This window comes from Neopelma chrysocephalum, unplaced genomic scaffold, assembly GCF_003984885.1.
Source record: "Neopelma chrysocephalum unplaced genomic scaffold, ASM398488v2 Primary Assembly neopelma1_84, whole genome shotgun sequence".
NCBI classification, from domain to species: domain Eukaryota; kingdom Metazoa; phylum Chordata; class Aves; order Passeriformes; family Pipridae; genus Neopelma; species Neopelma chrysocephalum.
In genome coordinates this window covers 4,934,497-4,958,399 of record NW_020897746.1, presented here as the reverse complement: position 1 = coordinate 4,958,399, position 23,903 = coordinate 4,934,497, and the positions used below count along the sequence as shown (strand labels likewise).

The 23,903-nt window shown below is 57.7% G+C and overlaps 3 protein-coding genes across 5 annotated transcripts; all 3 read right to left on the bottom strand.

The window, feature by feature from the left end:
* Positions 1-73: 73 nt before the first annotated feature.
* Positions 74-10,014, bottom strand: TRIM47 (tripartite motif containing 47). The gene is made up of 6 exons (XM_027691680.1): positions 9,322-10,014; positions 7,472-7,567; positions 6,687-6,917; positions 5,929-6,124; positions 5,154-5,228; positions 74-3,956 (listed from the first exon to the last, which is right to left on the bottom strand). The coding sequence occupies exons 1-6, from the start codon at positions 10,012-10,014 to the stop codon at positions 3,331-3,333; spliced, it is 1,917 nt and encodes a 638-aa protein (XP_027547481.1). The 3' UTR covers positions 74-3,330.
* A 630-nt stretch (positions 10,015-10,644) lies between these two features.
* On the bottom strand, positions 10,645-16,098 carry TRIM65 (tripartite motif containing 65). Of its 2 annotated transcripts, XM_027691682.1 has the most exons (7): positions 15,505-16,098; positions 14,828-14,923; positions 14,520-14,753; positions 14,069-14,240; positions 13,674-13,754; positions 12,401-12,576; positions 10,645-11,240 (listed from the first exon to the last, which is right to left on the bottom strand). In XM_027691682.1, the coding sequence occupies exons 1-7, from the start codon at positions 15,937-15,939 to the stop codon at positions 11,193-11,195; spliced, it is 1,242 nt and encodes a 413-aa protein (XP_027547483.1). In that variant the 5' UTR covers positions 15,940-16,098; the 3' UTR covers positions 10,645-11,192. The 2 variants fall into 2 exon arrangements, with proteins under 2 accessions (XP_027547483.1, XP_027547482.1); XM_027691681.1 differs by lacking the exon at positions 10,645-11,240 and having other exon boundaries at positions 11,808-12,576; positions 15,505-16,096.
* Positions 16,099-17,830: 1,732 nt separating this feature from the next.
* On the bottom strand, positions 17,831-23,339 carry MRPL38 (mitochondrial ribosomal protein L38). Of its 2 annotated transcripts, none has more exons than XM_027691784.1 (9): positions 23,249-23,339; positions 21,648-21,827; positions 20,931-21,059; positions 20,641-20,849; positions 20,249-20,321; positions 19,654-19,699; positions 19,154-19,312; positions 18,690-18,826; positions 17,831-18,423 (listed from the first exon to the last, which is right to left on the bottom strand). In XM_027691784.1, the coding sequence occupies exons 1-9, from the start codon at positions 23,313-23,315 to the stop codon at positions 18,287-18,289; spliced, it is 1,137 nt and encodes a 378-aa protein (XP_027547585.1). In that variant the 5' UTR covers positions 23,316-23,339; the 3' UTR covers positions 17,831-18,286. The 2 variants fall into 2 exon arrangements, with proteins under 2 accessions (XP_027547585.1, XP_027547584.1); XM_027691783.1 differs by lacking the exon at positions 23,249-23,339 and adding an exon at positions 22,942-23,133.
* Positions 23,340-23,903: the final 564 nt, after the last annotated feature.

Below are 23,903 nucleotides of genomic sequence, written 5' to 3'. Positions count from 1 at the left end.
ACACAGAAAAATAAACAGGAGATAATGGGACAACTCGAATGGTTTGGTAATTAAAGGAAAGACAACCCAGAGCGATATCTGTATGGTATTTAATGGCAAATCATAATCTCTAACATCATTATATTATTCTGTTACCATTTATTCACACACTGTAAAATACTCTACAGTAGCTATATTTAAAAAATCCTAATTAAAAAGAGGAACACTCTGTGACAGCAGAAATAACTCAAGGGAACATGGAAAGGCTGTTTAAGTTGCCAAGTGCTATCAATCCATCTAAACTCATCTCACACCGCATTTAGCCCTTTGTTTACACCAAAATCAGGGATCCAGAGCTGGCGTTGTGCACGTTTCCCAGTCATTCCAGTTTACACCCCAAATTATTGGCAGCACAGAGCAAACTCCGATCCAGCTCCCGGGGGGATTGTTCATGTCTTAAATCGGTCCGAATTTGTTGCATGCCCTAAACCAGGAGGGTTTATAGCGCTTCCAACCAGGATAAAAGCAAGCAGCAGGAAGGAGAGGGTTGGATAGCACTTCCCGACTGCAGCACACCCACAGGAGCCCCCCAAACGCCCTGTGGAGCTGCATCCCAGCACCCCAGCTCCCGAGGCAGGGATGAGTTCAGCCAAAACAGCAGCACAACCAGGCACAAAGCCTGAACACCAGATACGTCCTCCTGAGCTGCTCCCGCGTGGTGACAGGATGGAAAGAGACAGGATAGGATCCCCCCCGAACCTCCCAAACCCTGAAGGAGTTCAGAGGTTTGTGCATGTGCATTGGGCAACACGGGGAAGGGCGGGATATGCGGCTCCAGCGTGGGTTTCCCCTCGGAGCAATCAATGCAAACGAAACAGGGCAAAGACCCAGATCGGCTGTGTTTACTCTGGCAAAACTCCTCGCCGCAAACAGTGGGAGTTTTGCCTGAATAAATGAGATTTAGGGCTCAGATAGAGCCGAGATGGGGGCCCTCATGTGACATCCCTTCCTGCAGGCGAGCAGCAGAGAGGAAGGTTACCTTCCTCCTCCTCCTCCCAGGACGTGACCCCGTGCGGGCTGCTGCACGCCTCTACCTTTCTTATCCAGTAAGGAATTTCTGATTCCAAGTTCCCCTCGGTGTTCACAAAGCAGCAGCGACGCCTGCACTGTGTCACCGCTGACATCTCGTGCAAGGGCTGAGCTCTGCAGGAGCACGGCTGGTGCCAGCCAAACAGAGCGGGTTTGGAGCTCGGGGCACAGGGAATGAATTCCCATCTGGACAGAAGTCTGGGCTGCATTCCCACCAGCCAGGAAAGGCCAAGATTTCAGCTGAAGATTTCAGCCCTACTGCTCCTTTCCCCACTGCTTGCAGCATTTTAGGAGTCACTGCACGTGGAGGAGGAGGAGGAGAAGGAATTTGCAGACAGATCCCAGCAAGCCCCTTCTCAAAATGATTCACCAGCCCTGCTCTGGGAAGGGGGTGGCTACATTCAGACCCTTCATCCACTCAGATGTCCCAATTTTCTGGGGACTGGCACCTCTTCCTATGCCAGCAGGAATTGGCAGCGCTGGCAAAGGAGTCACAGTAAAGGAGTGCTTTAAGCCTCAGTGTGTAAACGTGGCTTTACATGTAAACGTGGCTCTAACTTCAAACCTCTTGGCTTTGTGCCTGCCTTTTATTCATGTTCACTTTTTTCCCTTGGCTCCCCTTGACTATACCACTATGATTTCCAGCTTATCCTTTGGGGAAAATATATATATATTTCATATATTTAGCTAAAAGGGCCATTTTCCACCCCTGCTGACTGTTGCTGCGTCATCACTGACTCGCTCATGCCAGCAAAGAGCCAAACCCTCTATATTTTCTCTCTAGGTGTATATTACACAGCACTACAATTCTGTAAAGCAAGCTTTGGGAGGTAGGTAGCAAAATAATCCCAGAAAAAATAAACTTGTGGAAAGGTACACTGTGCTGAGACAGGGGCTGCTCTGTGCCACCCATACAGGCAGTATTTCTGTGTTTTTCTTCTGAAAAAGCTCCCTTAGGACACATAAACTGGCATTTTTGGCTCTCAGCTTCAAGTTTCCACCTTTCCTGAAGGGAATAGTATTCCCTCTTGCTTGAGAGTAGTTTTTGTTAATTGTTACTTATTCCCAGAGCCTAAAGGGTCATTTAGTAACTGACTGATGCTGCATCTTTTATTGATGCGCTCACAGCTGTCCTAAAACAGACCATTCGTCCCTGGGACATATTCACAGCACCTCTATCACTTAAAAAACTCTCTAAGCTAAGGGGCACATTTGCAGCTCAAGTGTACCCAGGATTCTTGAAGAGCTGGGAGTTTAACAGCATTAAAATCCTTTAAAATAGTAGGGTCAACAAAAATGAGGGGGGAAATTTGGCTGTAAAGCTTTGGGAAGCAGTTCCCAAGGAATGAGTCTACTGAAAGCACATCCTCAAAATTTGGTTTGTGCTGCTCCCCTCACCATCTCCAGACAGGAAGTTTCTCCCTCTCCCAGCTGGGATTTTCAGCTGTGGTGGGGATCAGACCTGTGGCCACAGGGCTCCAACACACGCAGGACCACGGCTTTCCCAAACTGGCCACAGAGCAGCATCCAAACCACCCACTGGCTGCAGTGCAAGGAAGGGCACAGATCTCTGTTTCATGTTTGCAGCACTAGTGGGTGGCCAGCCCTGCAAGGAGTGGTGATGCATCACCACAGCATCACCCAGCACCCCGCCAGGCTCCTCCACATCCCTCTCACCCACGCCAAGGCACGGCGGTGATGTGGGCACTGCTTTGGGGTTTCACCTGGTCCACACTGGGCTTGCTGGGTCAAAGGCACTTCATAAGGAGCATGTGGAAGGTGTCAGTGAGCCAGCACTTAAAAAAACATCAGTGACACAGAGCCCAAGATAAGGCACAAAGCAGAGCATCTGTGCAAGTCGCCAGGGCAGGGCGAGCATATGTGAAGGAGAGGGACTGGGCAGCTGGCCAAGGTACAGCTTCAAACCCATGTGGCACTTCTCCTGAGCAGCACACTTTACCAAGAAAGGCTTGTCACAGTCCCTGATGTCCGGAAAGGGAAGCTGAGGGGCAGGGAGCAGCACAGAGACTCACCCAAGTTCACTCAGCAGCCCAGCGGCAGAGCCGGCGCTCGGATCCAGCCCCATCCTGGCTCCCAGCCCGTGGCTCTGCCCGCCAGACGGCTTCATCCAGCCCTGGGTCACCAACAGCACAGAGAGGAGGGAGGGCTGCCACAAAGACAGACAAAGGGAGGCCGTGATGGTGGCAATAACCTGCAGGAGGGACTTTTCTGGGCCTTCCCGTGCTCCCGCTGTCCGGGCAGTTACCGGCGCTTTAGCACCGAGACACAGTCCTTCTTCAGCGGCCCGATCTGCAGGTGGGCATCGACACTCTCCAGGAAGAAGGCTGGTTTCAGCTTGCACGAGAAAAGAGAGCCAAAGTGGTGGTTGATCTTGTTCTGGAACGGGTCAAGCTTCCCCTTGGTGAAAGGGGAGACCTTGAGCTGCTGCAGGCAGGTCATCTTGGAGTCCTTGACTCCGTAGAAGGTCAAGGCCTTTTCCGAATACTCCAGGAAGACCCCGATTGTTTGGAAGAACGGCTGCTGGATGACGGACTCAAAGCCCCCAAACCAGGCCACGTAGTTCTGCCCGTTCCACTGGAGGCAGCAGGACCTGTCGTTGCGGCCCAGGCGGCCCCGGTTGTAGGCCTCTCGTGGGTCGAAGTCCTCGGCGATGACCCCGATGCTGACCCAGCCATCGATGAGCTCCACCTCCCAGTAGTAGTTGCCCCGGTTCATGAGGTTCAAACCCAGCACCTGCTCGCAGTTGATGAAGCGGGTCGGGCTCTCCGGGTAGGGGATGGGGCACAGCACCCGCTTGGCCCCTTTGGTGCCGAACAGCTGGATGAACTTGTCGGCCGTGTCGCTGTCCAGGTCAATGATGAAGGCAACTGGGTGGGGCAAGAAGGAGAAATGAGGATGAGGAGGGAAATCCTCCCAGCCGTCCTTGCTCTGATCCCTCTGCCCCAGCCTTTGACAAATAGCATGATCCTTTCTGACTTGTCCTGTCACTCCCCTTGCTTTTAAATCCCGTGTCAAATTTCAGTCAATGAGGATCAGGGACTGAAAGAGCTGATACTCCTATAAGCAGGATGAATACAGGGCAGAGGAAGGAATAGAGGGGCTGCTCAGTAAGCTCAACTATGATACCATGACATCAGAGCATCCACCTGACAGAGGTGGGGTAAGAAAATCCCATATAAAAGCAGATTTCAGGTAACCACAGACAAACCTGGCAGGGAGGGACCCTGAGAAGACAGGAGACCAACCAGGCACATCACAGCTACAAACCCACTGCTCCTTGTGGTCAGCTTGCAGTGCACTGTGGCTCCCACAGGAGCAGATGTAGCCCCCAGCATGCAAGACCATAAGAGAACCACCACTGGATCACAAACAGAGGGGATCTCCAGTGGGAACAGCCCTGGATATCTGTTGCTGTCAATTGCATTGCACATCTGAACCACGGTGTGACCCAACCCAACAGCAGCAGCAGAGCACACCAAGTTTGAGCACAGATCCCAGTGGGCTGCACTGTGCCACCAAGGCAGATCTTGTCCCCTGTGGACATCCCTGTGGTGACCCCATAACCCCTGTAAGGCTGGGGGGACACACACGTGGAGTGTGGGAGCTCAAGCCCAGCCCTGCACCCTCCAGCCTCAGCCCTTGTGCCCCACCCTGCTCAGCCACTACATGATCCCTCTCATGCTACAGCTGACCCTCACCAGCCCAGTGCTCTGCAGCAAACAAGGCAGATGCACAAACTCTGATCTAATTTAGCGGAGGATCCAATTTTGTCAAGGGCTGGAAGGTGGCAGGAATTACACAGGATGCCTGCAGCTCCCCCCAGGCAGCTGGGCCAGCAAAACCACAGACAAGGGAAAAAAAGTATCACCAGTGTAACCAGATTATGACTGTTGTCAGGAAAGCAAGGAGGCTTCCTTGTTTGCCAAGCAATATTTCCTCTGGTGGTGGCAGCGCTCCTGCCAGCTGTCGGCTCGGGATCAGCGCCGGCCGGGCATGTGGGAAGGAGAGAGGAAAGGGAAGGTGGACCTTAGCAACAACTGTCAAAGCAGAAGTCCCTCGCTTACATTTCAGGAAATAATCACGGCTCTCCAGGCAGGCGGGATTGTTTGACTTGTCTGGAAACCGGGATTCGGCCAACACTGCAGAGACAGGGACGGAAGGGTTTGCATCAGCAAAGGAACCAAACCAACAGGGGTGTTACTGGAGCATCACCCCCTGCCCAGCACCCTGGTGGTACCCAGCTGACGTGGCCCCTGTGCCTCCTGCACCCCACTCCCCCTGCACATCCCTGATGGCTCCCACACACAAAAGGACAGACACCACCTTTGCCACCCCAGGGAGACAGGCAGGGGAGCAAGGAACTGGCTGCAATTCCCATGGGAATCTGAGCAAATGAGTGAGGAGAGAACTCAGGTTAAATGAGAGAGCACGGGAGAGAGCTGCCACATTGACTTTCTATCCCTGGCAGGTTTGGGAGATCACAGCCTGCCCCATGAAGAGGATCATCTATCCTGGGAAGAAGAGTCCGAGTCCCCTTTCATGGGAGGCCACTTTGGCCACTTGCCCTCTCCCGCAGGGCCCTGCCTAACTCCCAGGCTGTTTGTTGCCTCTCCAGCCTCCGGTCTCTGTGGAAAAATTCACAAAACCTCAAAGAGGCGTAAGCCCAGACAGGGATTGTGCAACGTGCAGGGAACCCGTGCTGAGCAGCTTCCAGGGCTGGAGGGAGAGGGGCCAGTGCTTGTGGGGGACATCGAGCCCACAGACATCTCCCAGCTATGCAGGGAGGAGGGGGAGGGTGATGGGGAAACCTCCAGGCAGAGGCACTGGGTGAGCACAAACCTTCCTCCATCTCCTGGTAGTTCAGCCCGTCAATTCCTTTCCCCTGCAAGTGGTTCCACTGGTTTTTGCAGGCAGTGGACAGCACATCCTTCACGGCGCCCACGACTTGGGTGCACTTGGTGAAGTTCAGCTCGTTCTGGAAGCTCGGAGCTGGGGAGAGCTTTTCTTCCATGGCTACTTTTAAGGCCTGAAATTCCTGAGCCAAAAAAGACGGAGTTTCAGGAGTTTTCAAACAAGCCAAAGTTGTCTCTTGTTCCGCAACCCCACCCAGCCCTGGAGGATTTGGGAACTGGCAGCTCTCAGGACTTGGCCCAAGGAAAGCCTTCACAAGGGAGGAGAGCTCTTTCCCAGCCACATGTTCCTGGAACCTGCTCTTAGCTCCCTTTCAAACCTGGACCCAGACTATGCCCACCTCACAGGGAGCAGCATCTCCTCCCGAAAAGGTCTCCTCTTGCTGGGCTGTCAGAGAGGGGGAAAGGCTAGAGGGGGCAGTGGGGCACCCCAATCTCTTGTTCTCTGCCCCTCACGCCCAGGTACCCAGCCTGGGCAGCACATCAGCTTCCCCTGAGTCACAGACAGGATGGAAGAGAAAGTCTTGGCTGCTTAGTCCTCCTGGGAGTGGGGAGGGGAGAGGACTGTGCCAACAACAGTGAGACTCTACAGCCCACACATCCCAGGGCTCCTTGCCCCCAGCTCCTCAGGAAATGGGACAAAACCCCAAAAGACAATACTACTGGCTCCTTCTTGCCCCATCCCACCTGGAGGAAGTAGATGGTGTCAGTGCTGGTGACGTTCTCCAGGTTTTGCTTGCCCTGGGCCAGCTTGGCTCGTCTCTCCTCCTTCCAGCGGAGATCAGCCTCAGCCTCCCCCAGCATGGAGCGCTCCCCGGCCTCGATGAAACCTGTCACCTCCTTCTGGAAGGTTGCCAGGACCTCAGAGGCTTCTGCAAAGAGCCTCTCGACCCTTTCCTTCTCCTTCGTGGCAGCACCCTGAGTGCAGTGAGAGAGAGGTCAGGTCCCACAGGTGAAGGTGCAGAAGGGCACCCTTCTCCCCTGCCCAGCACCCACCTCTCAGCTCTCTGGGGTCCCCCTGACACCCCATCACCCCCTTCATCCAAGAGCTCAGATCATTTCACAGCTCAGCTATCAAGGGATCTGGCTGGGCACAGCCACTTAACTGCTGCACCATGCCTGGTGTCCCCAGGCAGTGAAGTGACGTGGTGGCACAAGGGCCAAAGGGGACCAAACCCCTGTGAGCCCGAGGAGAAAAGGTGCAAGAGCCAGAGGATGCCCTGGCATAGTCCTTGCCCTGTTCCTTCTTCCAGGTTGCAAACGAAAACAACCAGAGATGCCGTGAGGGTTAGCAGAGACGAGGAGCAAGAATCCTTAGGGATCCTTGCCAGGGTCACTGTGGTTTTATGGAGCACATTGCCCTGTGAGCACCAACTCTACACCCCACACACCCCAAAAGCTCACAGCCCCTTCCCCTCCGCTCCCCGGCCCAGCAGAGCTGCACTGACAGAGCAAAGCCATGGCAGAGTCACCTTAATGAGCTCCACCATCTTCTTGGCCTGTGCGATGGTGACTGCCAGCTCCTCCAGCTCGTTCTCCACATCGCTGAGGAATTTGGCTTGTTGGGCCTGTGGACACAAGGGACAAACACTGAGCTTTGCCCCCGATCCCACAGGGAGCTGCAGGACACCCAGCCTCTCCCTAAGTTCAACCCTCTCTGACCACGACATTGCTGTCACGCTTCGGGTGAAGGACGCAGGGGGAACCCTGAGTTGTTTTCCTGTTTTCCTTCCCTGCAACATCCAACCTGCAAACATCCCTTCTCCCTGGGCTGGGAAACTAAAGGAGCAGCCAGGCTACAAAGGGTCATGTCCAGTTCCATGCTCCCCACCCTGGTCCCAGCGGAAACCAAACAAACAGGAATTTGAAAGCAAACCCATCGGGCAGCACTTGCAGCAAGCCCAGCTAAGCGTGTGCTCTCAGTGTGTATTCCAAGGCTGGGGAAAATCCACCTGGGACTGGTGGAGAAGCTGAAAGGCAGAACTGGACCACTCAGAAACACAGCACAGAGTCCCCTGGGGGTTTCTCTTAGGAGCAAAGCAAACCAGCTCTGGAGCACAGAGGTGCTGCACGGCTGCAAAGGAAGCACCTTCCGAACACGTCGTTTCCTGGCTGCTATTGTTGGCGCCAGCCATTGCCCATCATGAGCTCCCTGGGGAGCCAGGAGGGCACTGCACTTCCCAACCGGGGCAGATCCCCGCTAGTGCTCGTCCTCCTGGCCCTGCTCTCTGCAGTGCTTGTCCCCAGTGAGGGGATACAGGTGCTTTCCCCGTCCACCCTTCCCAGCCTGCAGCACGAGGGCAGTGGCAGAGGGCAGTGGCAGAGGCCATCTAGGCCACGTTAAGCAGTGTCTGCTGAGGTCTGACAGCTCCCCCGGTCTGGGATCACACTCACTTTCTATTTTAAGACACCTGATGACTAATAATGCCGACAGAAGGGTTTTCCTGCAATCCCAAGAACCCGCGAGAGAGTGGGAGCTGGCTTGGGGCTGTTTCTGTGCTCCCTGCCAGCATGTCCACAGCCCCTGGGCTCTTCCTTGGAAAAAGAAAACCCTCCCAAGGTCTCCAAATGCCTCATCCTGATGCAGGGTGTCACCACACCGCAAGCCTCACAGACTCTCATCTGCCTGTAGCCCCACAGAGGCCCCACACATTTGAGGCACCAGCGTCCAGGAAGGCAGCACCACGTTGGGCTTGGAGCCCCGGCTCCCGGGGAGGCTCGTGGGTGTGAATTTAGGAGGTGACTCAGTCACATTTGGGAATGGGAGTGATGGAAAAAAAACCCGCTGCCAAAACGCCGGGATACAAAGGGCTGGGGGAGCGGGAGCGGCGGCCGGGCAGGCTGCCAGGAGTCGGGAAAAACCGCCTCGACGGAGCTGTGGGAACAAGACGGGGGAGGCGGGTGCCCTGTGACCGCGGGGGCGGCCACTGCAGGGTGTCCCAGGCACCCCCACCCCAGCTCTACACCCACGGGATTTCCACAGTGGGAAAAATCCCCAGGGGCCGGCTGGCAGCGGGTCTCCAGCTGCCCATCCTGTCCCCACCTCACGGGGCTCCCCGACGGCACAGCACCCTGTCCATACGGGGTGGGGTCCCCCGAGCGGTGTGGGCTACAGCACCACCCCACACACGCCATCCCACCAGCGCGGCACCTGCACACACCCCAGGTGGGGATTTAGGCTCCCCGTTGGGGACACGGGTGCGGCATGAAACCCTCCAAGGGACGCTGCACCTCACCCCACCGAGGACACCCCCACACCAGGGTCCCACCCACGCCGGAGACCTCCGCGCACCACCATCCCCCCACACCCACCCGCACGCACCTCCTTGTGCTCCCGCTCCTGCTCGAGGGGCACCACGTCGTGGGCGCGATGCTCGTGGGCGCGGCAGCGGGCGCACACGCAGGTCTGCTCGGCGCGGCAGAAGCCGTCGAGGGGCTGCAGGTGGCGGGGGCACAGTCCCTCCTCCAGCCGGCGCAGCGGGGCCACGAGGCGGTGGGCGCGGAAGGCGGGGGCGCGGCGGTGCGGCTCCAGGTGCGCCCCGCAGAACGACGCCAGGCACACCAGGCACGACCGCGCCGCCGCCGCCCGCGACCCCGGCGGGCACACGTCGCACAGCACCGCCGCTCCCGCCTCCCCTCCGCCATCCTCCTCCTCGGCTCCCGGGGCCATCGGCGACGGCGGGGACGAGCCGCCGGTGGCGGCCGCCAGCAGCGGCAGGAGCTCGCAGAGGGCGCGGTTCTTGCGGAGCCGCAGGGACGCGGGGACGGGCTCCTGGCAGAGCGGGCAGCGGGCGGCCCCGCCCGCCCCGCCGCCGTCGGGGGGGCCCGGCTGCTGGCGGAGCGCCCGCAGGCAGCCCTGGCAGAAGTTGTGCCCGCACGGCACCGTCACCGGGTCCCGCAGCACGTCCAGGCAGATGGGGCAGCCGAGGGGACCCTCGGGCAGCCCCGGAGCCGCCAGCGCCAGCCGCAACGCCGCGGCGGAGGACGGCGGGGCACTCCCGGGCGCAGCATCCATCCCTAAACGCCCCGAGCGGCCCCGGCCCCGGTCCCAGCCCCGGCGGGGGCGGGCGGCTGCCGCGCCCCGCCCGCCCGCTCCGCCTCCCCGCGCCCGAGCTGGGGCTCCGCTCGCCGCGGGGGCTGCGGGCTGACCCGCACCATCACCCTCTGGACCTGGTCCCTAGGCACCCGCGTTCCTGGGGGTGTCTCACCCCCTGGACCTGCTTCCCAGTCACTCGTCTTCCTGGCGAGTTCTCACCCCTGGGATTTGCCCCCACCGGGCATCTGCTTCCTCTCCCCGGCATCTGCTGCCTTCAGGGAGATCTGCCCCCCAGCGCTCCGGAGGATGCCACCCCGATTAAGATGTACTGTCCCCCCAGCCTCTGGGGGAGGCCTGCCACCTCCTAAAGGATCTGCCCCACTGGGATCTGGACTCTTCCCAGGGTTCTGCTGCTCCCAGGGGAAGCTGCTGCCCCTCCCCAAATCTCCCATCCCGGGAAGCCGTAACCAGCCCATTCCAAACCCACCCCAAAGGGTCTGCTGTCCTCTGTGAGCATCCCCTTACCCCCAGGACCTGCTGCCACCCCATTGCTCCCCAGGAGCTGTTCCCCACCTTGAGGCCATATGGGAGGTCCTGCCCCCCCCCAGTGCATAAGTGCAGGTGCTTTCCTGCCAGCCCCATGCCCTTGGACCCACATCAGCCATTCCCATGGAAAAAAGGGCTGGCTCAGTCCCTGTCCCCTCTTCCTCCAGGGCCCACAAGACACCAAGCAGAGATGGGGAGACACCAAAGTGCTTTGAGTGTGAGGATCTGCCTCATAAGTATGGTGTCTCCAGACCCCTCCTGTGCAGATCATTTTTTGACTTGGATAAGTTCCCAGGTCCACACTGGCCCAAGGACAGGGCTGGGAGGGTGGGGAGGTGTGGAGTGAAGGAGGAAACATGGCAAGAAAAATCACATCTGTTCTTGCAGAAGGGGCTTGATCCTTTTAAGCCTTTTGTCCCCAAAGGAAACAATGATGTTATTCATTCCCCATGCATTCACCTGCACGTCCCCAGCACCTTTGATCCCAGTGCCCAGTTTCACCCCGTTATCCCTCACCAGCATTCCTGCGGGAGCGGGAGGAGGCGCCGGACCTGTGGTCTCGCCCTTGGAAAAGCTTCAATCAAAACTTCAGAATTTTCTTCTGTGCCAGATCAGCCTTGGGGCAGAGCCATAGGAAACCAGGTTTCCTTATCACAGTGCTGCGGTAAATAAAGGACCTTTTGGTTCTTCCGCCAGCTGGTCCCTCCAAGGGGCTGGTCACCAACCCCTCGAGGACATGGAGGGGCAGGGTGGGGCCCTGCAGGGATGGGTGCAGGAACAGGGGCACCCAGCTTCCCTCCCCTTCCCCCTATGCTGCTTGGTCCTGTATCTCCCACCAGCACCAAGGTCAAACCTGTAGGGAAATAGAGCTTTATTGGGAAAAGCAGCATTGTACAAAGAACTGCAACGTAGAATCATGAACAGTTCCTCTGCCATGTCCAAGAGTGGCAAGAGGGGACTGGGAGGGGTTGGGGGGCAGGACCTGCCTGCATGTGAGGCTGGGGGAGCACAGGGCTCCCTCTGCATTGCTCCGCAGCACCCTGTGGCAGCAGCACCCTTTCTACGCTCTCCCTCACCCCAAATATTCTCCAGGCTTGGGAGGTTTGGCAGGGATAGGAGAAAGAGGAAAACTTAATTCTTTCACTCCCTGTTTCCCCCTCCCTCGCTCCATCTGCAGGGACAGGCACCCACATGTGCCCCCACACACAGTGACCAGGGACTGTCCCCCCACATACAGTGACCAAGGGCTTCACCCCCACGGTGAGCTCCAGCCCTGCCTCCTTCCCCTTCCCTGCGTCAGCAGCGTGATATTTGCACGTGCAAATTAAACAGGTTAATTTTCATGTCTGTCCTCATCAGCTCTTGTTAAAATATTGCACCACATGCCTGCCTCGGCATCGAGGTCCCTCCTGCACTGTGACAGGTCCTGGCTGCAGGTTGGCTGATGGATCAGTGTGGTGGCTCCAGCTCAGTCCCTCCGGCACAGCGTCACCACTCGGCCCTCACACAGCCAAAACACGGGGTACAGGGGCTCCGTGAAGACATCGTGGAAGGAGTGGATGAGCTGCATCCTCTCCCCGAGGCCGTAGAAGGAGAGGAGCCCCTTGCCATAATCCAGGCTGACCCCCAGTTTCTTGTACAGCTGCTCCTGGATTTTCTCTGCCTGGCCCTTGTGCCAGGCCAGGTAACAATCCTCCCGCACCTGCAGCCCCCACGAGCCCCCGTCCAGCCCGATGTTGAACTTGTGGCCCTGCTGCTGCTCCCAGGGGAGGCCCCAGTAGGTCACCCCCAAGATGACGGAGTGGCTGGAGATCTCCACCTCCCAGTAGTGATGTCCGGGGCCGTAGCCCTGCGTGCACAGCACCTGCCAGGGCTCGAAGTGGGGCCCCTGCCCCCTGCACAAGGCACAGGGGATGTGCTTGGCTTTCCGGGCACCTCTCGACAGCTCCAGGTACTTGTTGGCCGTCTTGGGATCGAAGGTCAGGTTGCGGTGGTCTGGGAAGAGCAACAGCATGGGTGGGGCTGAAAAGCTTCATCAGATCTTTATGTCCCTTGTGTGACAGCCCCCCCCAGCAGTGATGGGGTTTAAACAGTGTAGGGCTGGCTCCCGAAACAGAAGGGAACAAGTTTGCTTGGAGGGGAAGGTGAGCGGGGTGAGATGAGATACCTGCCCTGGAAGGGAGAGAAGCAGCCCAGAGACAGCTGGCAAGGCACTGAGATATGATGCTTCACACAGTCCTTGCACAGCCCAGCTCACAGCCAGCAAGTACCGGTGGCTCCATGGCCATTTTGGAAGAGATCTTGGTTTTATGAGCAAAAAATACGAGTGTGGGTGGCAAAGGGGGGTGAAAACCAGGGAAATAAATATAGTATTGCAGGGAGTTACTCTCCTGTGCATAGGCTGTTGTAACTCCTGCCATGGGCATTCACTGGTCACCAGCACATCACCTTCCTCCCACAACAACCTGACCCTCACTGAGCTCCTGCCTTCTGCCCATAAATAATAGGGTTTTTCCTATTAATAACCCTAAGAACGTTTTTTGCGGGACCAATAAAAGGAATTAAAGGTCCCATAGGCAGTGATTGCCTCGCTGGCAAGAGTGACATTACCAACATTCCCTAAACTTTGCCCAACCCTCTTCCCAACAGGGAGGAGATGGGAAAAGGATCAGTGAGGAAATCCCTAAGGAACTGGAGCAGGATGGGCCCGGGAAGGGAAGGGGACATGAAGGACTGTGACAGGGAATGCTGAGGCCATATCCCTGGATAGAGAGCAATGACTGCAGGTAGGGCACTGGACTAGGGCCATGCAGGGCAGTGACTGATCCAATACCAGGCAGCTCCAGTTTCCACGGGAAAGCACTCCCTGGTGCTCCCCTTAATGGGCCCTTTCACACACACACAATGTCGCCCAGCCCATCCACCCTGTCCCACATTTAGGGAGAGAGATTGGCAGAACCATGGAAGGAACCCCTGTCCCCACAGCCACAACCATCCTTCTCCCAGGGAGGAGCCCAGCTTGGTGACATCTCTGCCTGCTGGGGACCCCAGCTGGGTCCCCCTGTCCCTCCAGGCCCTCCTGTGCTCCTCACCCTTCAGAAGCTCAGCTCGGAGCTGGCACTTGGGGAGAGGAGTCATGACCTTCACCGCCGGCTCCTGGGGATGCACTGGGCCTGTGGAGGATGGGAACAGGCATTTTGAGTGATGCCACCCAAAAAACTTGTTTCTTCCTGGCTTCATGGAATGGGGAGGAGAAAGAGGAAGTCCATCATATCCAAGCCTGGGAGCAGGCATGTGCCCACTTGGTTCAGCATTCCCAGCAAGGAGAGGCCACGGGGAAGCCACCCAGTTCATCCCACCCCATCTGCTGAACAGTAGATGTGTCCCCATCCCAACCCCCTGAGCCTGGTAGCCGTGTCCCTGGCACCATGATGTGGGCCAGGCTGGGATTCAAGATGACTCAGTGGCTCTGAGAGCAGAGGATTACCTTGGCCAGCAGGACTGGGGGCTTTGGGGGCCACAGAGCCAGGCAGGTCCTCCAGCAGGAGCCTGGAGATGCTGGTGAGGATGTCAGAGATGGGCTTGATCACATGAGCCACATCAAACTCCACGGGGACCAGCGCCTCCGGGCTCTCCAGAGGTGGGAGAAGGGGGAACTCCTGCGGACAGACACACAGACAGCCATGCACTAGCCTGGGGAGGACTGTGCAGATCCATGTGCACACACTGTGACTCCCCAGTGGGTGACAGTGGGATCACAGCACTGCCCACACAAGTCCCACCAGAACAGCTCTTCCCCACAGCTCCATCACATCCCTGAGCTGGGCTGAGGATGTGTTCCCCCTGGGAAAGGGGCTGAACACACCTCTGCCCTCACTGAAAGGGTGCAGGTCTGGCAGTGCCCAGGCACAGGGATGGACACAGCATCAGGATGGTACCTGGAGGAAGGTCCTGTGGTCAGGGCAGGCCAGCAGGCTCTGAGCCCTCTCCCTGTGCTGGCCAAGGACATCCAGCCTGTCCTTCAGGAGGCTCCAGTTCTCCTCCACGCGCCCCAGTGCCACCACCTGCTGTTGCTCGATCCTGGCCACCGACTGACGCTGGAAATCCTCCAGAGCTTCCTTCAGGTGGGCGAATTTGCTCTGGATCTGAGATTTGAGCTCCTCGGAGGAGTCCTGGGTAGGGAAGAGCCATGAGATCCAGTGTGCTCCCACCCACGTGCCCAGCACAGAGGTGGCCACAGCACTACCTTGATGCTGCGCGTTTGCTCCTCCAGCTCCCGCATCGCCCGCTCGATCCCCTCCGATTCCTCCTGGGCTTTTTCCAGGGACTCTTTCAAAATGATCTGTGAAGAGAGGCACCAACACAGAATCAAAAGACCCCCAAGGTTATCAAGTCCAACCTTTGGCCGAACACCACCAACTAATCCACAGCACTAAGTGCCACGTCCAGTCCTTTCTTCCAGTTGTGTCCAGTTGCACATCCTGCAGTGCAGCACTGCTGCCCACCTGGCCCCCAGGAGCCCTCTCAGGGCTGCAGGACAAGGCTAATGGGGAGGGAGAAGCCTTGGGAAGGGGACACTGCATCAGGGTCACCAAGAAGTGATTTTCTGTGCTGTCTTTCACCTCTTTTTTATCTATTTTCTCTAGATCAGAGGATCATAAACACATATATCACCGTTCATCCAGCGCTGCTGGATTTACCCAGCTTGCTGCTGCTCCTGACAGCACCTGGTTTCTCAGGGAGCAACAGGGCACTGGTGGCACTTCCTGGCCAACCTCCTGTTCAGCTGAGGCCGAGCACAGCCTGGCACCCGGAGGCACATCACATCCCCCCAGCAGGGCGTGGGGCAGTGAATGCCCGAGCTGCTGTGACTCCCCTTGCTCGCTCTCCCATCACCCCATCCCTGCCGCCCATCGTCCCCACCTGCTTTTTGGACCGTTCCTTCTCGAAGAGCACCAGCCGGTGGCCCTGGCACTGCCGGACGATGCAGACGCAGCAGATACAGCGCCGCTCGTCCTCGCAGTACAGCTCCAGCGGGCGCCCGTGCTGCGGGCACAGCTCGCCCGGGGCCACCTCGCACCTCCCCGTGCCCGCGCCCCGCGCGTCCCCGTCCCTCGCCAGCTCCACCACGTTGTACAGGGTGACGTTCTTCTCCAGCTCCGGGCACTGCTCGAAGTCCCTGCGGCACTGAGGGCATGTATAGCCCGTCTCGGCCCCGGCGGGCGCCCGCTCTCGCTTGTGCCAGTGGTCGCTGATGCAGCGCTTGCAGAAGTTGTGGCCGCAGGGCAAAGTCACGGGCACCCTGAACAGGTCCAGGCAGATGGGGCACTCCAGCTTCTGCGAGATGAGGGATGCCATCCTGCCTGTGCCGGGGATCGGGGCGAGGAGCCGGGGAAATAGAAACTCAGCTGTGCAGGGGAGGAGGAGATGGTGACGCTGTGCCCAGAGGCGGGTCAGGGCTCCCAGCCGGACGTGCTCTTAAAGAGACACCCAGTGGGTGCCCGCTGGCCACGCTGGGTGTGCCACACGCTGGGGAGACGAGGTGACAGGGAGGGTTGGAGCTGCTCCCCTCGGGGAGAGGGAGGGCTGTGAAGCAGAGCAGGAGGCTCTGGAGAGGATGGAATGCTGCAGTGGCAGCACAGGGACACACGCAGGAGGCTGACAGGGATCAGAGCAATGTGTACCTCCGTGAATGTGCTTACACAGGTACATATCGATGTGCAATTGGATTTCATTCCTTTATTGCCCTTTCAGGGAACTCCCAGGCATCTTCATCTCTGCCAGGGCTGGATCCCCGAGCAGAGCTTGGCAGCTGCCCCTGGCACAGAGACCTCGGTACAGCAAGAACCAGCAGAGAGGCACCCACCGCTGCTGCAGCCACGTGTCACCTCCCTCTGCAGAGACACGACTGTGACACACACCAGCACCAGCCAGGGCCACATTCCACCCTTGCACCGTTCCATTTTGAACTCCAGCTCCTGCTGTTTGCGCGTGTCCCCGTGCACACCCACCACACCTTTTCCTACGAACTTCCTTGCAACACCCGTGTGCATCAGCACCCTGAAACACAACAAAGATGTCACCTGGGCCACCAGTCCCTGCTCAGGGGGCAGGTGGAGCCTTCTGTGTGAGTGTTTGTGCACTGCACACCTTCACCTTGTCACACAGTTCAGTTTCAGGAGGAGAACCACCCAAAATCCCCACCCAACCCTTATCTCTGTACCCACTGCTGTGCTACTTGCACACACTCCCAGGCTGCTGACACTGCAGGATGGCCTCAGTTGGCAGCAGCTCTGCAGCCTCCCCTCATGAACAGCTTCACTTTCACCTGCACAGGTGAGGGGAAGCAGGGAGCCAGTCTGTGGTGCAGCCAGGGTGCTCACCAGCTGGCTCTCAGATTGTTGGAGCAGCTTCTGTACCACAGGTAGGCTCAGAGCCACCCCCCAGACCACCCCTGGGACCTGCCACAACTCCCTGCACATTCCAGCAGAGCTTCAGTCCCCAAGACATTTCTTTGGGCTGGATCTACAAATTCTGACCAAATGTTCAAAGCTCAGAGAAGGGCATAACACAACCTGTGGGCACCCATCCAACACCCTCCCCCCGGCTTAAACCAGACCCCAGAACCCTTCAGGGTGGGAGGGGAGTTCAGGGAGCTCCAGGGAAGCTGTAACAACCTGGAGTACCAGCAGTAAGGGGACACTTCAGCCCAGTCTCAGGTGTTTGCTGGAGGCTCTCATTTCCTGAGGAAAGGGGGACCTGCAGAGAAAGTCACTGGGAAGCAGAGCTGGGAACAGGCAGCTTCAACAGCAGGAGCATGTTGGTATTTTGGGGATTAAACATGTGAACAGGGAGAGCACTGGAGAGCACAGCAGAAAGCAGAGGAACTCCACAGCCTTGGAACAGGACCAGCAGCAGCAGTGCCAGGACACCACCACAGGTCTGCCCCAACCCCAGCAGCTGTGCTTGTGCTCCACCTGTCCACACCAGGTACATCCTGTCCAGGGAGTGAGGGGAAGGACACTGAGGTCCGTGTGCTTGGGCAGCTGAAGCCAGATCCACAAACACTGACCTTGTGCAGGTTTACCACCTGTGTAGCCAAACACTTCCCAACCTACAACATCCAAGAGGGAAAGTGGTCCCAGTCAGGCGAAGGGCTGCCCTTCTCCCCTGCACCCCACTGAGCTCCCCAGCCCTGTGCCAGCTGGCTGGGATAACAGGCTCTTCCCAATAAAGACAGCTCTGCCAGCACTTCTCAGAGTGTGTTTAATCAGGCTCACCTCTCCAAGGGGACTGCACAAATAAAGGCTGACACAGCCCTGAATTGCAGTGCTGTTAAGAGGAGGAAATCCAGGCTGGCCTGGCTCTGTTCCCTAAACAGGCAAAAGGAGAACTGTGATCTGTGCAGAGAAGCAAGGCAGGGCATCTCTGGGGGGACTCTACCCTGCCAGCCACTGATCAGCTCTGCTGCAGAATCAGGAGCAAGATTTCAGCCTGGATTCACTTCGAATGTCCTCGTTAAGCAGCTTCTTGACCATGCAGCTCCAGCACTGTGAGCACCTGCTGCCCTTGGCTGCCTTTCCCAGGGGATCTGGGAGCTGAGGGGCTGAGACTTTGTCACCTCCCTCCAGAGGCACTGAGGGAGTGCAGGAAAGCTGGGAGGCAGCATCCCAGTGGACCCAGAGCGCTGGGAGGGGGCCAGCTCCTAGTAAATGCCGTAGGTGGGCTCCTCCGTGTCCCGGTACCTGTCCAGGTACCTCAGGGGCTGCTGGCGCGGGAACTTCCTCTGGCGAGGGTGGTACACGGGCGGGCGCACGAACTCGAATATCGGCTCCCTCATGTCTGCAAAGGAGGGACCCACAACCTCAGCACGAGGACTCAGATCCCAACTCAGGCCCCCTTCCACCCCCATGGGAACAGGGCTGCTCATTCCAAGCAGCCTTTCAGAGGTTGTTCCCTCAGATTGCCGTTTGGAGGAGGGTGGCTCAGGGAGGATCCAGTCCATGCCGATCCCAGACACATCCCAGGACTGAGCGAGAGCCTGCAGCCACACGGGATCATGTACCACTCACCCCCTCCAGCATCCCCACACTGCATTCATTCCTTACTGAGCAGCTGATGGAAGATGGAAGTGACGGAGCTGTCCCACCGGCACTGGAAGAAGGCCAGCCCTGCCGGGGTCATGGCGTCCTCATGCTTTCTGTAGAAGTCAAACGTGCTGAAGGTTCTCATCTTGAGGCTGTAGCTGGAAACAAGACACAAGCACAAGGGCTGAGGTGAACCTCTTCCTGCAGCAGCACCCTGGGAAGGCAACTGCTCCACATCACCCCAGAGCCTATGAAACAGAGGGAAAACGGAGCCAGCAAAAGGAAATCTCCCAGTGTCTCCAGCTCTGTGCACATTTCTGCCCCAGTCCAGTTCCATAGCAACAGGACTCTGCAGGGCTGGGATTGTGGCTGCAGGGGACACACAAACCCCAAGCAGCCCTGGAGAACCCCGTGGAATGACAGGAACTGCCCTCCTACCGCAGTGACAGGCAGGTGAACACAACAAGCAGTAACAGCAGAATTACCACGGCATCGGCCGAGTGTCCTCGCGGAAATTGATGGGATGGTCTTGCTTGAAGAGAAGGAAGATGAAGCGATGGTAGCCAGTCCCCTTGGCAGGGAAGGGGGGCAGGTAGTGGCAGATCTCCTTTCCTGACTTGATGTCATTGCCTGGGATGTTGGTTCTGAACACAAAGACATTTACTTTGCTGTGTACCCACTCGTTTCCCTCCAGCAGATTCACCCAGGGTTGCAAATCACTCTGCCACGTTTTGAGGTGACTTCTGCCCCATTTGATAAGGGAACAGATAGCAGAGGCTGCTTTCATTGGAGGAAAAATCCTATCCAGTGATTGGAATGTCAAACAGCAGCAACACCTGGAACTCCTGCCTCTTCAGCAGGACCCAGAACAGGGGGCTACAGGAGCTCATGGCAGGGGCACCAGGGAAAGCCACGGATTCCTGAGCTGTTGGGGGAGTTCCTGCCCATGCCCTGAGCACAGGGCACGTGGCTCTGTTGTACTCACACCAGCCAGTGCAGGTACTCTGAGTCTGCATCCCTCAGATGTCCATCTGCCAACACACAACAGAGAAAGGTGACTTAGGGACCCCCTGGTGTTTGCATCGACCCCAAAGTGAGAATGCTCAGACCTGCTTTGATCAGAGGGAGCACCTCGAGACCTCCCAGCATTCCTTTCCTATCACAAAAGGAGCTCATTCCTATAGGATTGAGTTTAAAATGAGGAGCAAAGAACTCTGCAGATCTAATTCCGAGATTCTTGGAATCTTCTTGGTCAGCTGCTTCCCTTCACTGTGCCTTGGTTTCTCAGGGTGAACAGTGTCAGCAAACCTGCCTTCCAGGCATACTGACAAGGGAGAGGAGTTTCGGGATGGGAGTCAGGGAATTGTTGGTGTGACACAGGTCCTGTTGTGTCACTGTTCTCTCTCTCTTAACTGCTACAGATCTGGGGAGGCTACAGTCTTTCCTACACATTACACATGTCCCTACCTAGCAGATGTCACATCACCTTTGGCTATGCAGCCAAAAGAAACAGGAGTTAACCAAAAGCAGAGTGAAACAACCCAGTTTAAATGTGTTTTTTTGAAGAACTCTCTGCTTACCTGGATTTGTGAGCAACAAAGTCCAGAGGGAGCCTTTATCTGCCTCGTATGACACTGCAGGGGGACTGGAAGCCTAAAAGAGCAACATAAAGAGAAGGTAAATCACTCACACAACAGGTTTCATGAATTTGTCACAGGCAAGGCTGGAACACAACAAAGACTGGGCACAGCCAGGCCACTGGAATCCAGCTCCACCTGGATTGCCCCCAGAGTCTGCTAACAGACAACCATCCTGCTGCAAATATCTGTCCTTATCAGGTCCATCAAATACATTTCCTTCAGCACAGAGGAAATGCTCCAGTAAAAGGAACACTGGAAGCATCTGACAGAAACAGACAGACAGGAACAGGCTTCCCACGGGGTCCAGGCTGTTCAGAGTTCCCCTCACGCACCTCTGACGGAGTCACCATGTTCCCATAGTAGACTGGCACAAGGTCCTCATCCTCTTGGCTGTAGTGCACCCTCAGGGCCACCCATGGGGTGAAGGTGGCCCCCTTGAACAGGTCCCTGAACACCCCGCAGTGCTCGGCCACGCGCTGCTTGTGGAACGGGCCGCTGGTCCTCTCCCACTCTGCCCTCACCTCATCGAGGGGAATGAGCACTGCAGGGAGACAGGAAGGCTGCAGAGGCACAGCTGGGCACTGGGGCAGCCAGGGCAGGGAGGGGGTGGTGGGGCACTGACCCGTCTGGAGCCGCGCTGCTCTTTCCATCTCAGCGTTCTGGCGGTTCCCCCTCAGGATCGCCTTTCTCTCCCTGATCTCCTTGGCCCGTGACAGCCTTTTACGTGGCAGGCTGATGTCTGTCTGTGGCTCTTCAGACAGGGGTGAAAAGATCGCACAGGTGAAACATGTGAGCACCCAAAACACCCAAACACAACACTCTGCAAAATGTCTGAGAGCGCGGGAAAGAGGCACGAACTTCCAGACATCAGGATCGTGGAATCACAGAATGGTCTGGGTTGGGAGGGACCTTAGAGACCACAGAGTTCCAAACCCTGCCACGGGTAGGGACACCTCTCACTAGAAAAGACTTGAAAGGACGATCAGGACTCGATTCTGCACCTCCAGGCTCCTCCTCCTTTCCCAGTTCATCACCCTCCCATTCCCAGCTTTGGGACTGGGAGCAGCCCAACTGTCATTTGCTGCAGGTCTGGAACTCTGCGTCCTGCTCTGCTCTCCGTGGCACTACTGAGGCTCCAAGGAATCATTTCTTTGCTTTGTGACTTTTGGCAGGTCCTGGCCAGCCTCCCTCCTGGAAAACTGCCACCCCTTTCCCCTGGAGACATTTGCACTGTGCAAGGGCCGACCTTGTCCCAGAGCTCCTCACAGGGCAGGTCTGGGGGCAACCCCGTGTCCCCCAGAGCAGCTTCCCAGCCCTCCAGCAGCCCCTCCCAGGGTACCTTTGGGGGGGTTGGTGTGCTGATGGTACGTCTTCCACCAACGGGGCTTCCTGCTCTCCTTCTCCGCCAGCCGGAAGTAGCGGGTGAAGCTCCGGTATTTCTCCAGGGCATCCAAGTTACTGACGTCGATGTCCTCGTTGGGCATCGGCCCCAGGGGGGCTGCCCTCCTCCAGAGCACAGCTGAGGGGGAACAGAGAGAGAAGAATGAGTGTGGAACAGCAGCATGATCCAGGCTGTGCCACCCCCGCCTCCCACAGCCACATTCCCAGAATCATAGAATCAACCAGGTTGGAAAAGACCTCCAAGATCATCAAGTCCAACCCTTGATCCAACCCCGCTGTGGTTACCAGAGCATGGCACTGATGACACATCCAGTCTCTTCTTAAAAACCTCCAGGGATGGTGGCTCCATCACCTCCCTGGGCAGCCCATTCCAATGTCTGATCACTCTCTCTGGAAGAAATTTCTTCCCAACGTCCAACCTAAACCTGCCCTGGCACAGCTTAAGACCTGTGCCCTCTTGTCCTACTGCTGGTTGCCTGGGAGAACAGACTGACGCCCAGGATCACAGGATGGGACACCTGGGAAGGGACCACAGTGTCCCATCTGGTCCCACCTCCCTGTTCCAGCAGGGCCATCCCAGAGCACACAGCACAGGGTTGTGTCCAGATGGTTCTGGAATATCCCCAGGGAGGAGACTCCACACCCTCTCTGGTCTCTGTTCAGTGCTGGGTCACTGCACAAGGAACAAGATCTTCCTCATGTGCAGATGGAGCCTCCTGGGCATCAGTTCCTGCCCACTCCTCTTGTGCCATTGCGGGGCCCGCCCAGCAGAGCCTGGTCCATCCTCTGCCCCCTCCCTGCAGACCCTGGCACACACTGGGGAGTGTCTCAGTGTCTCCTCTGGAGGCTGAACAGCCCCAGCTCCCTCAGCCGTTCCTGGTCAGGGAGATGCTCCAGTCCCCAAATCACCTCAGTCACCCTCCATGGGACTCTCTCCAGGAGTTCCAAGTCTCTCTCATCCTGAGGAGCCCAGAACTGGACACAGGCTCCAAGTGAAACCTCGCCAGGGCTGAGGAGAAGGGCAGGATCACTCCCCGCCCTGCTGGGAACACTCCTCCTCCTGCAGCCCAGCGACCTCCTTGTGCCCCCCAGGCACTGCTGAGGCAGGGACAGCTCGTTGTCCACCAGGACCGCCAGCTCCATCTCCACGGAGCTGCTTTTCCAGCCGGTCAGCCCCGGCCTGTGCTGGAGTCTGGGGTTACTCCTTCCCAGGTGCAGGACCCTGCACTTGCCTTTGCTGAACTTCAGACAGTTCCTCTCTGCCCACCTATCCCACCTCTCGAGGTCCTTCTGAAGGGCTGCACAGCCCTCTGCGGTATCGGTCAATCCTCCCAGCTTTGTGTCAGAGAACTTGCTGAGGAGGCACCGACCCCTCATCCAAGTCACTGATGAACAAGTTAAACAACACTGGGCCCAGCACTGAACCCTGGGGGACACCGCTGGTGACAGGACCTGGCGTTCGGGACCCAGGCGTCCGGGAGCGCTCCCCCCGCCTCTCCAGTCCCCCCCAGACCGGTCCCGGCCCCCTGCCCCCCTCACCGGCCGTTCCGAAGCTCCGCCCGCCCCGGGCCCCGCGCAGGACCGCGCTCAGCAAGGGCGCCGCCATCTTGTGCGCCGGGCTGGGGGAAGGGCCCCGTTACCATGGCGACGGGCGCTGCGTCGCGCAGCCCTGACGTAAAGGCCCTGCTGCTTCGGGGCTGCCCCTTGCAGTACCTGGTTAGAAACGTCTCCACAGCCCCCGGGCTCCCCATCCCCGCCCTTCCCCCCCTGAAGGAACTATCCCAGACCCTCCTTCATGCCATGGGCAGGGCACATACCAAAGCTGGGTACAGGACAAGGCCCTGCTCCTGCCTCCTTTTTTGTACTTCAGTTCCTGCTTCCATAAAATTCCCAGGGAAACGTCTGCCTCTGGTATTTTATACCTTGCAGACCCTGCCTTTCACCACACACACTGCCAGTCCCTCTGGGACCATGGGGTCCTTGTAAAGTCTTCTCCAAAAGGTGGCATTTGCAGGAGTCCATCGCTCCAAGCAGAACCCACAGTCACAGACTAGTGAAGTGTCACAAGTGTCACTGCTTGGCACTGAAACCGCTCCTACTCCAGCAGAAGAGGCTCAGCACTTGTGGAAATGGCACCACCACGTGCTGTCAGAAGGTGGATGAGTCCCAAAGAGGCTGCAGGGGCTCTGACAGA